This window comes from Nelumbo lutea, chromosome 1 (genome assembly GCF_056320005.1).
Source record: "Nelumbo lutea isolate HS-2025 chromosome 1, American lotus-T2T, whole genome shotgun sequence".
NCBI lineage: Eukaryota > Viridiplantae > Streptophyta > Magnoliopsida > Proteales > Nelumbonaceae > Nelumbo > Nelumbo lutea.
Window position 1 is genome coordinate 106,621,635 of NC_142684.1, and position 17,949 is coordinate 106,639,583.

The window sequence follows — 17,949 nt, forward strand, 5'->3', positions numbered from 1 at the left end:
TGGGTAGAATTAACCAGATCTAGATTTCAATAAATGTGTTGATTATGTGGCCATTAGGGCTGCAAATGGATTGAATTGAAATGAATATAGGTAGAATTAACCAAATTTGATTTATTTATATTCATATTCAAATTGAATTTTAACCATTGGATGTATAGCAGATTCGAATGGAATTCAGATTGCAATTGGATATTAAATGGTATAAATAAATTAGACTAAAACATGGTCAATATACTATGTTATTGATAAAAAGAAATTAAAATTATTTTCATGTTATATTTTTATCAACAAAGTGAATTGAAAATCACTTACATGAAACTTGAACCTATGACAAATTAATAAAAACACAACATTCAAACCAATTCTACTAAGATCATGTGGGGGAGGAATCTATTGATACCCTCATGTACACACAACCACTGTTTTCAAAATTGAACCGGACCTAACAGTCGGACCAGAAAAACTAGAAACTGGTCACCTAACCGGTTCTTTTTTCCTCCAAAACCGTTTTTTTCCAAAACCATTGATTTTGGTCAGCAAACCGCTGAATCTATCGGTTAACTATTCGAACCGTTCGAACAGTTTTGACTGTTTTTCAATTTTTTATTTTTTTTATTTTTTTATTTTTTTGTCAGAATGGGCCGGCTGTTTGGGTCGAACGATCAGACCGTTCGAACTAGTAACTGGACCCCTGACCGGTTCATTTTTAAAAACCATGCACAAAACACTACAATTCATGTAAAATTGTAGGCTGTATCAGTCCACGTTCATGTTGGGCTCACTCAAATTGCACCCTAACCTTTCCCTAAATAGCTTATTCGCCCAATGACATTGCTTTCGTTCCTTTGTCCTCACACTGATGAAATCAGATTTAGTCCTCACAAAATTGTATTCACACTATTCTTATAGCCGTGCCTTAGAAACATCTCCCCATGAATAAAAGATACAAGTGTGGACATGTTATCAATGCACATCTGAAACGTGAAAAGTGCTGTGAGGACTGAAATCCACCCTCCACTACGATGGACCAATAATCAAAATGGGGAAGGGAACTAGTAGGAATAACAAAGTAAGCATATCAAATCAGCACTTGATAAATATTTTGCCACTAACTGTCAAAATAAGTAATAATATTTTCAATGATAGGTTGGAATATTTTAAAGAACAGGTGTCAAAAAAAAATTAAATACTCATTTAACGTACTTACAAATTTGTGCCTACCTGATCCGAACCGATGAAAATGGGGTGTGAATCTGTCGTATTTGCTATTGCCACCAATCAGATTAGGACAACTGTACACTAACTTTGTGTTTTAAACGAGCAGGAGATTTCCTTTCAACAAACCCTTCCAACACACATCAAGTGTGTAACCTACCATGCATGTGATGCACAACAATGATGTTAAAAAGTGTTGGAAGATATTTTTGTTGGCAGGAGATCCAGACACCTAATGCCAGTATTATCATATGATTGTTGTTAGGTACAGGCCTGTGTTGTTAGTAATTGGGAAAAAGATGGTTCAGTTCAGTCAGAATTTATAGGTATAAATTACTGTTGGGGTAGGGAAAAAGATGGTTGAGTCCGATCAGAATTTATAGGTATAAAATACTGTTGGAATAGGTATCAGCTTGGAATTGATGCCAATTCATAGACGGGTATTGATACATAAAATTTGAGTTATTGCCATTTGAATATTTATACCTCTGCAGTGAAAATAAAAAATCTGCATTGATCTGTCCGTACTTCTCCGTTTTTAATTTCCTAAAAAATAATTATAATAAAAAAATAAGTACGGTTAATCATCCATCAGACGAACAGGGAGCATGACACTGTAGGTTCTGTTTGCAGTAGCAGATCCCTTGTTCTTTATAAATATCCTACGACTCCGGTTTAAAAGTCCCTTAATAAAAATTAACACAATTTTATCTAATATCTACCAACATTTAACCAAAAATAATAATTTGGGTTGAAATTAGTACATATTGTTTTAACTTTTAATATTACTGCCACAATTTATTTTAAAAACGCCCGTGCATCCCACCGCCCAAATTGTAAGCTGTGCATATGGGGTCCATCTTACAGAGTGAAAAGCTGTTGTTATTCTCTCTCCAGAGGTATAAATCGGGCCATATCATACTGGTTGCTACCCTTGGAATACTTCAAAGGTCTTGCCCGGTGCGGCCACACTGGTCTGTGCCATGCCGCACGCCAGGCTCGCCCGCAAGTAGAACCTTGGGCCAGGCCAGGGTAAGTCATAAGAGGTATGATTTAAAAAATAAAGAATTTAAAATAAATTAACAAAATAAAACATAAATTGAAAAAAAAAATCTTAAAATTTTATTTTATATGAATTTTAATATATACAATTATTTATATATAAAAAATCTTAAACAAAAATCAGCCAATCGATTGACAGCCGTTGGAATCCAAATTACCATTGGCACCACAGATAATCAATGGGATGCATGCTTAAGTAAGAGGTCTATATTAGATTTTTCCTCGGAAATTGTCAAGTAAATATTTTATGTAGGGATAGAGTAAAGTTTCAAATGGATCCTTGGTGCAGGATTCCGTTCTTCTTTTCCTTTTCTACTTTATATACCTTAATTCAAATTTGTTCCTACTAAATCATGTATTACTGATCTGATCCAATGTTCTCTTGTTGTAGATCTTCTACAATAAGAATTGTTTTCTTTTCTCTGATTCTGGAAAAAATTAGGTACCACAGTTGATCTAAAGAAGCCAAAATACCACATCCAAGAATTCTGAAAACAAAAAAAAATCAAAATAAAAAAGAAAATCAATGAAATAATAATAAAAGAGGAATAATAAAATGAGAACCAATGGCAGCAAGATGATGGAGTGCAGGAGACAGAGGAACAGCAGAGTACGAACAATGATTCTTACCGGAGGAAAAAATAACGACAGCAGCTAGACGGAGCAACAGCAGTGACTAGGCAGAGCAGCGGCGGTGACTAGGTGGAGCAGTGGTGGCAAGTGAGAGGATCAATCACAGCGAGAACGCGGAAGACGACGGAATAGAAACTCTTTGGCAACATTGCAGCGGTGATTTTTGGGAGAAGAATAGTAGATTGGAGAAACTATCCAACCAGTGAAACCTTATGTTTTGGGGGTAATTTTCACATTTTCATCTTTTTCCATTCACTTTTCGCTCGGGAAACCAAACTTACTCAAAGTATTGAGAAGGGTATAAAGTGATATCCGGAAAAATGAAATTTACCATGAATCTCACGATCGATCCTATTGACCAAGATAGATGCTTGTTGAAGTGGAAAAAAGAGAGCGGCCATTCCTATTCTCCAACAACCCAGTTTGATTGAGGAAATCCTTGAAAAGGAATAAGACAAAGGACTACTGTTACTAGTGAAGCTACAATAATGTAAATGGTCCCTACTTCTCTTTAATAGTTTCTATTTTTTGTTTTGTTCTTTTTAATCCCTTTAAAGGGTTGGGTTGTGTTGGCGAGGAAGGTGTGTCTTTTTGTATTAGAGTTTGGAGCGGGCAAGGCGGGCTGATAATAAAATTTAAGTTGGTCACCCCCTACACCTGGACTTAACATAGTGGTTCTATTAAAAACCATGTGAAAGTAAAAAATCTGAATATTTGGGTTTTTGGGTACGGTTTGATATTTATCAAGATCTGAATATTTGTTGTCCTCAGTCTTCATGTAATTATCTGTGAACCCTACGTGGCATTGTTTGATAGGGTACTAGGGTGGAAGCTCTTTCCTTTTCACATTCAGTGGGCCAACGTGACGTACGGGTTGAAATGGGCTTTAAGAAAAAAAATAAGAAACACGGATGTACGGGTGCCGGAATGGGGAAGGCCGAAGGCCTCCAGATCCATTTGTAGGTCATATGTTGGTAACCAAGATTTGACTTTCATTTTGTTATTATGTTTGTATAAAAATGTATCGTGATAGATTCAATTTTGGAGTTCGGTACACGATTATTAAGCCCTATTCATGTCGCTTTGATGGATGATATGGCCAAATCTGAACCGTCCATCCAACTAACAATCCGTACCCAACTAAAATATGCAGAGCGCCCATTCTTCAATATGCTTAGTTTGCGGGCCCAAAACACTCCACATCTCCGCCCAAAGATAATTCCATCTCTAGCGGCCAAGCTGATTATGGATTTATAGCTAAGTTTAGGAGTGCTTCAAAATAAATGTTTATTTAAATAATTATTTATTTTTTGTCTAAAGCATATTAATAAGTATTTATTTGTATATAGGAAATTAGTCAAATAAGTGCTTATTCTTAAAAATAAATACTTAAAAATAAGTTTTTGGAATGTCATCACACAAACTGCATCCACTGGTACATATATGTTCACTCATAAGTCTCATCTTATTGTTACAGAAATAGAATCATGTTTGATACGATCACCAGCCGTACCTGAGGTGATTAAAGGTTTAAGAAAGTCTTTTTTTTTTTTTTTTCTGGTATAAAGACAAAAGTTCTTTGTTCTCAGATACTAAAGAAGTCTTAATGAAGTTTAAAGGGGCAGACAAGCACATCCCGTGAGATCAACAGGCAGTATATGATCATATATTTGAACTCCTTTCTTTTTTTTTGAAAATATTAAAATTTTATATGTAAACAGGAATATTGTAACGCCAGCCCATAAACTGATAAGACGAGCTAGGCATAAGAAATCAGTTAACTTTATTCACCTTTTTTTGAAACAATGTAAAAAAGGATCCAAATACTCCCTTAAGCTTTCCTTTAATGAAACTGATCCTTTACAAGGAAAAAATTTTCAAATTTTAAGCTTTTTAAGTGATTATTTATTTTCTTGTTCACGAACATGAAACTGATCCTTTATCACGACATGCTCACCAACGCTTATTAAAATAAAAATTACTTAATAAGCATTTATTTTTCAAATGAGTATTTCCAAATTTAGCCTAAAAAGATCACGGATCGATCACGTGGCTACTCAGAATAATTGCTTGTACAAGATCATCACCCATTACCAAGAAACCCTTGCACTGTATCCAAGCTGAGATCTCTGTTTGAGTAGCATATATGACTTCTTATAATAATTATCGTAGTAGTTAGGTTATCTGAGATAATTCATATATTAGAAATCATTTTCATCCAAACTATATAAACATACATAATAATAAGCCCCATGTCAGATGTCCATTGAAGAGACCAAGAAAATAATGATTCTTCTGTTTATCAAACAATTAAGTATGGTTTGTTTTTAATGTAGTATCAAACTATCAACATCTTCATATACTGTTAAAAATGGTCCACTCACGTGTCATTGTTTAATTTTTCATGAATAACTAAAACTAGAGCTGAAGTCTGGAGGAGACTGATTATGCTGGACAAAAGAAAAGTAGCAAGTTGTTTTATCAAAAAAAGAAAGAAAGAAAAGTAACAAGTTCTGTGGTTCCCAAGATAACTTGATTCATCATGGGGAAAAACATTCAGCCTGTTTTGTTTGAGAATTTTCTAAGCATGACACTTTACCATATGGATGTGGGGTAAAAGAGTATTTACAGAGTCTGGAGTTTGGATTTTTTTTTTTTTTTTGAGAAAAAAGGTTTTATTAAATATCATAAAAAAAGGGGCATAAGAATTATATAATGAGCAATAGCCCTATAAACCAATGACAGAAAAAACCCAAAAGCAAATGTCACCTTAGAGTGGAGTTCGGATCTTCTATCCTTAAGAATTCTATCTATAGAATACCACGGTTGTGTATTGGTAACATCTTTCATTGCATGATAATATATAAGTATGAAGATATTCCTGATGCATAATTGTGATGTCATATGGATAGGGTTTTTTACAGAGGATATCATAGAGTACAAGATTGGAGTTAAATTTGAATCAACTTAGAGTAATTGCCAGCAATGAAAATAAAGAAATTAAAGTGGTTGGGAATACTATGCATATGACTTTCTATTATTATCCTTGCTTAAAATGGAAAGTGTAGAGGTCTTAATTAAGTGAATTGATTACAAAACGGGTTCTACTATGATACTAAAAAGATATGATATCGAAAAAGCTTAATCAATTGGTATCATAAAAGAGGTTATCCATCTGATGATATTTATCAAAATTGACAAGATGTTTTGATTAGACAAACCTCTTCTTCTGGTGGTGACATGTGATATCACAGATTTTCCTTTATAAAATAACCTTCTAATTCAAGAAAATATGTTATGAAAATAATAAAGAAATAGTTTTGATAGTTATTCTTCAAAAAAAGGTAATAATAATTTTGATAGTTAGCTCTCATGAATGCACAAAACAATATATTGTAAAACATTTTAGAAATTAGTCTTACGTACACTAATCAATTGTCTGATTATTTCAGGGCAATATTAATTGCAGAGAGAAGCTGACTATAGACAAGTTGGGCATATGGGTATTAATAATATGGTCCACACTATGTATCATTTCTTTCTTTCTACTTAATGTTTCATGGGGCCATCCCAAACCCATAACCTCCTCTCATCCCAACAGGTGAAAATCAATCTCTAAATCTGCTACAACCATCCAAAAACCTTATCAACTGACCTAATTGTCACATCCTCATCAACTGATCTTATCATGTATGGATATAAACACAAATCACCGAACCCCATTAAATGCTGCATGTTTTCTTCTATGTTTGAATTTCTCTTTTTTGTGCTTTTTCAATTCCCTGACACTGTAAAAATTATTAGTCTTTTTAAAGATATTATATTGCAAATTGAACGTATCATTTGATGGCCGTGAACACTTCCAATAATGAAAACAACATGAACAACCCACTCCCCCCAACAAAAGAGTAAAGACAGCAGCTGTTGCTGTTGCAGGGGCGGATTAGCCGGAGACAAACATACACACTCAGCTGAATTATCTATCACGGTTGAACACGACAGTGTTCAGTACAGCTGAGTCGGGCTGGCTGCTGGGTCACTGTCTTGAGACTGTGGTCGAGTGTTATCGGGGAGTCCGGATCTGCTCTTTACACAACGCTTCTCACACCGATCTCACATCCTTTGGCCGCATTTCGAGAATATGTTCTATACTTATATTTATTATTTAGATATTTCTAATATAGGGTGGGATGTTGCAGTGAGATCGATGTGAGGATAAGGGTGCTCATAGTTCGTTTAATCAAACCGTAGGCCTTTTTTTGTAATGAATCGGCACTATTAGTTTTTGGAAAATCGGTAATTAAAACCGAACTGAAATCAATCAGTTAACCAGTTGATCGATTTGATTAACTGTTAGTTTGATTCACCGGTTTTTCTGCTTTTTAGTTTTTATAATATATATTATAAATATATATAAGTATACAAAATATTATATTTTAAATAATAAATAATATATTATATATTATAAATATATATAAAATATATAGAAATATATATACTGGTTGGTTCGATTAACTACTGGTTTTCTATATTGGTTAATCAAAATCGAATCAGTTAATTTTTTAAAAACATCAAACCGAAACCAAGCCAATCGATATGATTATCCGATTTTTTTATTCGGTTTTGATTTTTTGCTCACCCCTATGTGAGGCACGTTATGTGAGGAGCAGATCCCAACTCGTTCTAGGGGAAGAATGAATTTCTATTTAACATGTCACCTTTACACGTGGCAAAATGATTACAAAATTCAACAATATTACATATTAGATCCACAAGTTTGACTTTAGGGTTTCAGTAAAAGATTTGGAGATCCAACGGTTCGTATTTATTTTTTCTTAATCCAATGATCAAAGTTTATATTCCAAGGAGAAAAAGAAATGTGTATAAATGAGAATTATTTGAGACATGATGAAGAAAGAAGATAAGGGGTTTGGAAATGTGATCACTAAGAGCTCGTGTCGGTAACTTCATTGTGTGTCTGTATGTATATGAAAATAAATGCGTACGCAGTAGAGACCATAACTGATAAATTGACGTGGAGAGTCTGGAGACATATCTCAACCCTCAGTGTCAGCAAGATCTCTTAATATTCAAATATTAGAATGTAAGCGTTTATCAAAAAAAAAAATTAGAATGTAAGCTACAAGAAACCTTTCAATCAAATCTGTCTTTTTTATTCAAATTTGATCTAACTGATTGATAAAATTTCCAACGTGAAAAGAATAACGGAGAAGTACGGATATATGGGATGCAAAATTCTGAATTCCAACCCCCTCACTATTAATCCTTTGCCCCCTTATAAACCATATCCTGCCGGTGAATTTAGCATCAATTCACAGTCTGGATACATTTCCTTTGTATTTTGGGGCTATAAAATTCTGATATGGGTTGATTGGTCATTCTCCCAAAGAATAATAGAGTGATCAGGGAAAGCATGCCAGAGTGTTTATAAAGGCAAGTTGTTAAGAGAGATTATATAAAAATGAATTTGTAGAATATAAAACTTTATATTTTGTATTATTTTATATGTATTTATATTTATATTCCTTTCAAATTGAACATAAATACAATATAAATAGAAATATATACATAGACAAATTGTTAGGAGAGATTCCATCCAATGAAATTTTGTCTATAAGGTTCAGTTTGAAAGAGTATAAATACAAATATATACATATAATACAAAATATAAGGTTTTGCCTTATATATTTTGCATTTGTACTCCTTCCAAACTGAGCCTAAGCGGGGGTTTCATATCTGGGGTCTAGCTAGTTAGTGGCTATTCAATCATTTACTTGTTTCTATATAACCCAAAACAGAGATCCTTTATTCTCGGTTGTGGTGCGGAGAAAATACAGGCTCCATCTCCTCTCTCCTCTCCTGACTAAGTGTTGGTGTTCTCTGTCTGTAATCTGAGTACAGAACTGGTGGTTTGGGATGGAGCAGTTGGAGGAATTCCTGATGCAAGATGAGGAGGGAGTCCACTTTTGGCCGGAAAATGTCGCCGCCGCCGACAATATGATTTTAGGTCTTGAGGAATGGTGGGAAGCTGAGCCTCCCAAGGTAGACGAGCAGCAGTCGGATCTATTTTCTTTATTGGAGGAGAATGAATTCGTAACCCCACAACCAGCATTCGGCGAAGAAGATGATAGCAATAGATTTTCTTATTGTTCGTTCCAGGAATTAGTGCAAAAACAAGAACAGGATCGAGTTTTACTTGAGCAGGAACAACAACAGTTACTAGAAGAGCAGCTTCTACAGCAACAGAGCACCGGGGCCGAAGGGATGGAGGACGAAGAAGAGGAAGAAGGAAGTGATAGCAAGAAACAGTATGGAATAAATAGTAAGAATTTGGTTTCAGAACGCAATCGGAGGAAACGGTTGAATAAGCAACTCTTCACTTTGAGGTCTCTGGTACCCAACATCACAAAGGTATGTTTTTTATCTTCTACTTCTTCTTCTTCTTCTTCTTCCTGTAATTGTAAACAAGTGTCTTTGTGGTGGTGACAGATGGATAAGCGATCGATTCTCATTGACGCACTGGCGTATCTTCAGGCTGTACTGCAACAGACAGAAAGAGAAATGGAGAGAAGTAATAACTTGTCATCAGGTTCGCTCTTATCGTCATCCTCAGGCGAGGATTCATGTTCGACCATTAACAATGATAAGGTAGAGCCAAAGCTAAACCCAGAAAGCCAACGATACGATCGTTATGCCTCTCTTCCGACCATATTAGAGGTATATGCACACATATAAATATACACCCCATTGATCTGCTGCTTACATTTTCCTTTCTTAGTAACACTACAGTTATTGCAAGAAAGAAAGAACTAAAGAACACGTACGTTATAATCAATCAAGTTAATCTGGGTTTGTGTGTCATGAATCAGATGGATGTAGTGATGCTAGAAGAAGAGAGATTTCTATTGAAGATAGTGAGCAATAAGGCAGTGGGATCGTTGGGTCAGGTGCAACGGGCGATTGAATCGCTAGAAACGGAAGTCACTTGCGTCTCTCTCAGCGACCTCGATGAAGCCCACCTTTTGACCACCGCTTTCGTTCGTGCAAGCCGTGTAAGCCCTCTTTTCTATCTCTAATCTCTATACATTTTGAGGTCCCCAATTCCTCCTTCCCCGCTGAAAGCTGAAACTTCCTACCAAAAAATAAAACAAGATATTCCTGTAACTTAATAAAACATCTAGCCGGCTTAGTAGCAACGTGATCCATGTGGCCTGAAGGCCGCATATTACAACTAAAACCAATCAGTTTCATTTTTCCAACTTTAAGATTCTCTCACACGTGAAACCTGGATGATTTTGATTGCCACTGGCAATCACCCAACGGTGTATTGTATGATATGTAGGCATATATGAATGACCATCATTAATACTTGCTAGTGGCCTAGTGGCGATGTCAATTTTCACCGGAATATTGGGTATACCGTTTCTGGAGATTGCCTTGGTTTGAATGGAAACGGGGATGGAGATGGGGAGGGAATTGTTAGCCTTTCCTGACCATAATTATATATATTAAATATATAATATTGTTTATATTATTTATGATATTATTTGTATGTATATATTAAAATATATGTAAAATATTTTTATATTTTTTAAAAATTTTAGGGATTTATCTCTATCCGAGATTTGGGATGGAAGGTTATTTTTATTTTCGAATCCTGATGGCTTTGAGGGTAGAGGTCAGGATGGGGATATGTTTCAAAATCGGGTCCGGGATGGAGAATACGATCCCCACTACAAACCCGTTTGATTACCATTTTAGGAAAGAAAATTTTAAGCAGGACTCTTATCCTTTATTTCTCACTTACTTACTGTCAATAATTTCTCTCATACAAATACCTAAATGGGTGCAGGTGAAGAGGAAGGAAAGTTTGAGCAGGGAGAAGCTCCTGAGCCGCTTAAGAACGAGTACCGCGAAGCTGGGTCTTCTGCATTCTCCTGCTACTTCGCAATGATAGAATCGATAATCCATAGATGACTTGATACCATGAGCGCCCTCGTAGCCATATACATTGTAACGGAGCTGGGGTCATTGCAGTTTTTTTTTATTTCCTTCAATTTCTCATCCATTATTATTTCCCTGTTTTATTGGCCGACCAAACTTTTGTTTCAAATTTTTTTATTTGACAATTATCAGCCTTAGTAAGTCATATATTCCAATTTCATATATATCACTCTTCACTACTTATTACATATTTGACACAGATATTTATATAAAACTAAATACAGATCGTATTTTTTTGAAAAGGAAATGTAGAGTATGCGAGAGGTAAAGGTGTTTGGCATGCAGATGAGTGAAATGAGGTATATGTTCCGCATCGATGCAGCAGATACAGAAAATGGTGTTGTATATGTGTGGGTTGAAATTCCCATTTTCTGAGAAAATGGTATCTTTTATTTTTTGTTTGGAAACGTTGTTGCCAAGTAGAATATTTTCTGAGGCACCAGTGCTCCATCTGTTTTTAGCACTGGTATCTAATGAGGGGTAATTTGGTACGACCTAGTAAGTAAAGGTCACGTGGATACGATCTACCCGTAGAATGACAACTCGACAAGGGAAGCCTATTCAGCAGTTTACAGAGTTGGATTGTTCGGCCACCTCGATATAACGCCACCTTGGCATAAGGTCACCTCAGCATGGGGTCAATTCGGCATAGAGTCACCTCAGCGCCTAATCAAGTTCGGGGCCCAGGAATTGAAGTGACGTAATTGATTCACAACAAACTCCGTATCACGGGATCATGCCGCATAACGGGGTTGACGTACTCACGATTACTCACGTTCAAGCTCTCTAGGGTCGACGTACGCGCGAGTATCACGGGATCATACCGTTTCGGGAGATCCATGATGGCTCAGCTATATAAGGGCATCAATCCCTCTGGGGTCGACGTACGTGCGATTACTCACATTCAAGCTCTCTAGCACTCAGACTCTAGCTCGCAACCACAACAAGAATACTGACTTAAGCATTAGAGCGACCTCCCCGGGTCATCCACCCCGATCACTTTGATCTCTGTTTTGTAGTTTAATCCACTCACCACACGAGTACATCCAGGCAACCCTCCAGCTAGGAGCTTCCAAATTGTGCACCATTAATTGGCGTTGTCTATGGGAACCGATCGAAAGGTCATCCCAATTCCGTTTACAGACTCAGTTTCAACCCAATGGCATCATCCAGCCATAATGGAAGGAGCAACATGAACATTACTAGGGGCAAGAGTAGCAGATAGTCGCTCCCCAAGGATCCTCGGGGACTATTGGCTAGTTCACCATTCCCCTGACCACCTTCGGGGTCTCATCACTGTCTGTGCCACACACTACCCAACAGGTGAGTGTCCCACTCCCCCAGGTGAACGCCACATTATCGGAGCCTTCTGTGATTCCCTCTGGGATCGGGCACTCCCAATTCAACGACCTCGTCTAAAGCGTTCGAACGATGTAGATCCAAATGCAGCAGATCCATCAATTCCACCAGTTTCAACAGTACTATTTTTATCAACAACATCAGCACCAGTTCCCACCACTACAACCAAGCCAGCCAGCAAACAATCAGCAATAGGCCCACCAGAACGCCCGTCAGTCTCCCCCCCATAGGGAGAGAACTTCGCAGGTACCAGTCCCTCCCTCGGGACTGACCTCGCCGCATGGTGCAGTAGGCGACCGACGTACTCCCCCTGCTTCCCGAAGAGAGAGCTCGAGGGATAAGCCCGAACCCATCCAGCTCGAGAGGCATAGTCAATAGGTTTCTCATGTAGAGCGTCAGCTCGAGGCCCGAGGTGCGGGCTCCAAAGGAGACCCCTTAGTTCTACGCAATAGCCACCATCAAACGCGGGACGAAGAGGAAGCAACCAGGAGAATCTCTGAACTACCTCACCCTACTATTCAGAGCCAAATCAAGGTCGAGAAAGAGAGGAGGTGAGCTCAGTGGCCATAGGAACAACGCCTGCTCTTCTGAGCCAGCCTTTCCCCTTATCACCCGAGCTCCTAGCGGCCCTAGTGCCAAAAGATTTCAAGGTACCTCCACTAAACAAGTATGATGGGTCCTTTGATCCTAACGATCACATAGATGCATTTCAATCCCAGATGCATCTCGTCGGGGCTGATGAGGCTTGTATGTGTGTGGCTTTCTCCACCACATTCAAAGGGGTAGTTCGGACCTAGTAGAAAAACCTTGTGCCAGGTTCCATCAGAAGTTGGGCGCAGTTCGCGGATATGTTTACGGCCAACTTCATCACTAGTAAGAAGTTCCCAAATTCATGGAGAGTCAATCCGGAGCTATATCAAATGCTTCAACTACAAATATCGGACCTTGACCCAGCAATACGTCTCACCATAGCACGCAAAGGAATCACCCACAAAGAGTTCAAGTGGCACGTCATGGCCAACAAGCCAAAGAACATCATCGAGTTCCTCTAGTTGGTCGATCATTTTATCAGCACCGAAGAAGAGATAAACCAGAAAATCGATAACTAGCCAGGAGAAAAGAGGAAGAGAGAGGAAGAAGGAACGAACAAGAAGAAAAGGAAATAAGTAAGTCCCCCTGTCCCCAAGCTCGAGGAGCAAATCACCCTTGTAAAGTTATAGGTCAAGTCAACGTTCCAGGATCCCGCCAGTGGAGAGAATGAACTATACTCCCTTGAATGCGAAGCGAGGAGAAATCCTAATGGCCACCAAAGACTCCTCTATCGTCAGATGGCCACCCAGGCTCTGTGGAGGCTATTGTCACTTTCATCGGGACCATGGTCACAACACAGAAAATTGTAAAAACCTCCGCGATGAGATCAAAGAACTAATCCACCGTGGGTACTTGAGGAATTATATTTTACATGAGGAAAAAGAGTAAGGGCACCGATAGGGAGATTGGAAAGCAGACACCCCAGAAAGCAGTAGACAGAACGAGCAGCCACCTCGCCCACTACCAAAAGAAAGACCGATCCACGAGGTGATTAATATGATCATCAGGGGATCTATTGTAGTAGGGTGCACAGTAGCATATGGGAAAACGTCAATTCGAGAACTGAAGCATGAAGCAGAGAACCCGCCCAAGTGACCTCAGATCGAAGAACCAATCTACTTTACCAAGGACGATGCCCGTGTGATTTATTATCCTCATGATGATGCCCTGGTCATGAAGATGATCATTAATGACTTGAAGTAAAGCGGATCTTGGTGGACTCAGGCAGTTCAGCCAATATCCTCTTCAAAGGAACCTTTGACAAGTTGCAGTTACAACAGAGTGATCTAAAACCAATTGATGCCCCACAAGTAGGGTTCAGCGGAGAGGAAGTTAGGCCTATAGGTCGTGCCACAGTACCAGTGGAGGCAAACACATGGCCGAATATTGTCCGGTTCAAGCACACGTTCTTGGTTGTCACTACTCCATCCCCCTACAACGCAATCATAGGTCAACCTATTATGCATATTTTATGCGTAATAGTGTCAACTTACTATCTTGCGATGAAGTTCCCAATGGATTACGGAGTCGGGGTAGTACGAGGCGACCAGTTCGAGTCCTAGAGGTGTTATGTGGCTGCCCTCAAAGGAAAGGCAAAATTAGTAGATGACGTCGAACTAGAGCGACCAGCAGAATACAGTGAGGAGCGAGTTGCCTCGATAGAGGAGACAATCAACATACCGGTGTCCGAGGCTGAACCGACTAGGACTCTCCAGATCGGTGCACTAGTAAGTGAACCGCTCTGAACTCAGCTAGTAAGTTTTTTACTTAACCCTAGAATTATAACTCACAATTGACCCTAGAATTATAACTCACAAAATTAATGTGGACCCTCTAGTTAGGCCAATCAGACAAAGAAAACGCAACCTCGCCCCTGAACGGTGGAGGGTAGTTGATGAGGAGGTCAAGAAGCTCCTCGCTACAGACTTCATCAAGGAGGTCCATTACCCAAGCTGGGTCGTAAACCCAATGCTCGTAAAGAAAGCTAATGGCAAGTGGCACATGTGCGTCGACTACATCGACCTAAACAGAGCCTACCCAAAGGATTGCTTCCTCCTGCCCAGAATTGACCACCTGGTAGATGCGACCTCAGGGCACGAGTTGCTAAGTTTCATGGATGCCTACTACGGCTATAACTAAATTAGGATGGACACAACTGATCAAGACAAAACTGCTTTGTAACCGAACTTGGGCTATACTACTATAAAGTTATGCCCTTTGGTTTGAAAAACACTGGAGCAACTTTTCAGTGACTTGTAACAAAAATTTTGAGCCTTTGATTGGCAATAAAGTGGAGTGTTATGTTGATGACATGGTCATGAAGACCCAATTCTCTAGATCTTTAATTAACAATTTAGATGTTTTTCAAATTTTAAGAAAATATAAGATTGAAATTAAATCCGAATAAGTGTGTCTTCAGAGTCGCTTCGGGTAAATTCTTAGGCTACATAGTCCACTGACGTGGTATCGAAGCCAACCTAGAAAAAATAAAGGCAATCATAGATATGAGACCACCCTGAAAAATAAAAGAATTCCAGAGGTTGACTGACCAGATAGTAGCCCTAAGCCGTTTCATGTTTAATTCAGCAAGCCGGTGCCTCCCCTTTTTTAAAGCGATTAAAAAGAATGAGACTTTCGAATGACTGAAGAATGTCAACTCGCATTTAACGAGTTAAAAAGGTATCTAAGTGCAGCCCTAGTTTGAACCCAACTTGAGGAAGGAGATGTATTGAAGTTGTACCTCTCCGCAAGTGACGAGGTAATCAGCTCAGTACTAATCAGAGAGGTAGACCGGGTTCAACGACCCATCTACTATGTAAGTAAAGTGCTACAAGATGCAGAGACCAGATACCCTTCTATCGAGAAACTGGCGTATGCGCTAGTGCTAGCATCTAAGAAATTACACCCATACTTCCAAGCCCATACCATCGTCGTCCTTATGGATAGACCTCTGAGGCACATCCTACTTAAGCTAGAGGTGTCTAGGAGATTGACTAAGTGGTTCATCGAGCTTAGCAAGTACGACATTCGGTTTGAGCCACGACCAGCAATCAAAGCCCAAGTCTTAGCGGACTTCGTAGTAGAATGCACATTCAGCACACCGGCCCTTGAATTGGCTGAGCCCGCTCTCATGTTGGAGGCGTCAACCAATGCAGCACCGGTCTCGGTTAGAGCAATACCGACCTAGGACAAGGAGCCCTAGATCCTCTATGTCGACGGCTCGTTCAACTAGAGAGGAAGCGGTGCAGGACTGATACTATAAGGCCCAAGCGAGGTGAAGCTGGAGTACGCTCTCCGATTCAAATTCAAGGCATCAAACAACGAGGCAGAGTATGAGGCGCTAATTGCGAGGCTTAACTTAGCAAAGGAAATGGGAACGAAGCACCTCATTGTCTACAGCGACTCTCAATTGGTGGTTAACCAGGTCAATGGTGACTATGGAGCTCGTGACTCGATTATGGCAGCCTAGTTAACCAAAGTCAGAGAGATTCTACCGGGCTTCAGTTCTTGCTTCATCAGGCAAATTCTAAGGTCCGAGAATGCAGAGGCCGATGCTTTATCACGACTAGAAAGCACAAGCAACAACACTATGCGGATTGTGTACATAGAGGACCTACCTCGGCCCAGCATTCTCAAGGGGGCAGAAGAGGTCACTCCCGTGTTGCAAGCAGAACCGAGCTGGATTTACCCGCTCGTTGATTATCTGCTCCACAGGATCCTACCTACAGAACACAATGTAGCTCGGAGGGTAGAGCGTCAATCAGCCAAGTACGTCCTCATAGACAGATGGCTGTATAGGAGATCCTTCACGCTCCCCTACCTACATTTCCTACGACCCATAGAAGTTGAGCTCGTTCTCCATGATATCCATGAAGGTTTGTACAGAGGACATTTGAGGGGTAGGGCCCTTGCCCAAATGGCATTAAGGCAGGGCTACTACTGGCCTACAATGAAAGTGGATACACTCGAACTCATCAAGAAATGTGATAGATGTCAGAGGCATGCCAACATCCTCCATCAACCTGCTACCGATTTGAACCATCTTACTAGCCCATGGCCCTTCGCACAATGGGGAATTGACATCATCGGTCCTTTTTTGCTGGCAACTGGGTAGAGGAAGTTCTTGGTCGTAGTAGTAGACTACTTCATGAAGCAGGTGGAAGTCGAACCATTAGTAAGCATTACAGCCTGGAACATGCAAAATTTCTTTTGGAAAAACATCGTGTGTCGTTTTGGACTACCCAAAGTCTTGATTTCGGATAACGGGAAGCAATTTGAAGACATCAAATTCCAGAACTAGTGCGCCAAGATGGGGATTCTGTAGAACTTCACTTCGGTAGCACATCCACAAGCAAATGGGCTGGCTGAAGTAACAAACAGGGCCATCCTCCGCAGACTGAAATCTCGCCTTGCGCGAGCTAAAGGGTTGTGGGTGAACGAGTTGCCTAGCGTTCTTTGGGCCTACCGAACTACCATCAAGGCCGTGACAGGTGAGACCCCCTTTGACCTCACATATGGTACAGAGGTGGTAATCCTTATAGAGATCAAGGTACCCACATTATGACTTGAGGCTTATGATCATGAAGCAAATAATGACGAGCTTCGTACCAACTTGGACCTAGTAGAGGAGGTGCAAGACCTGGCCTACATCCGAACTGTGGCATATCAGCAGAGAGTAGCTCGATACTATAACGACTGGGTCAAGAAGCGGCAGTTTCGCATCGGTGATTTAGTCCTCTAGAAAGTTGTGGTACTTGAGCCCGGTGTGGGTAAGCTCGGAACGAACTAGGAAGGTATGTACTGTATAACATGGGTGTATGGGGAAGGCACATATGAGCTCAAGACTTTGGAAGGGAAGCAGGTACCTCGAGCATGGAACATCGACAACCTAAGAAGGTACTATGTATGAGCCAACAACTCCAAGAGTAAATTACTCCAAGTATAAATTACTCAATGAGACCACTGAACTGGTCAAAAAGACGACAAGCTGGAGAGAGGACTATGAGTCACTCCCAGAAGCCTAAGGGCTATGGTGCCGAGCTGGCAAGAGACCTCGGCATGATA

General features: G+C 39.6%; 1 protein-coding gene and 1 long non-coding RNA gene across 2 annotated transcripts; one reads left to right on the top strand and one right to left on the bottom strand.

Annotated features, from left to right (window-relative positions):
* Window positions 1–2,703: 2,703 nt before the first annotated feature.
* Window positions 2,704–3,301, bottom strand: LOC148876629 (uncharacterized). Its single transcript, XR_016105393.1, has 2 exons — window positions 2,908–3,301; window positions 2,704–2,765 (listed from the first exon to the last, which is right to left on the bottom strand). It is a non-coding gene; the product is annotated as an uncharacterized LOC148876629 (long non-coding RNA).
* A 5,343-nt stretch (window positions 3,302–8,644) lies between these two features.
* LOC148876630 (uncharacterized) lies at window positions 8,645–11,125 on the top strand. The gene is made up of 4 exons (XM_088949949.1): window positions 8,645–9,342; window positions 9,421–9,648; window positions 9,801–9,983; window positions 10,784–11,125. The coding sequence occupies exons 1-4, from the start codon at window positions 8,848–8,850 to the stop codon at window positions 10,883–10,885; spliced, it is 1,008 nt and encodes a 335-aa protein (XP_088806075.1). The 5' UTR covers window positions 8,645–8,847; the 3' UTR covers window positions 10,886–11,125.
* Window positions 11,126–17,949: the final 6,824 nt, after the last annotated feature.

Coding starts and splice junctions, on each gene's coding strand:
- LOC148876630 (XM_088949949.1), top strand. CDS start 8,848: ATGGAGCAGTTGGAGGAATTCCTGATGCAAGATGAGGAGGGAGTCCAC. Junction 9,343..9,420: donor TGGTACCCAACATCACAAAG/GTATGTTTTTTA, acceptor TGGTGGTGACAG/ATGGATAAGCGATCGATTCT. Junction 9,984..10,783: donor CTTTCGTTCGTGCAAGCCGT/GTAAGCCCTCTT, acceptor AAATGGGTGCAG/GTGAAGAGGAAGGAAAGTTT.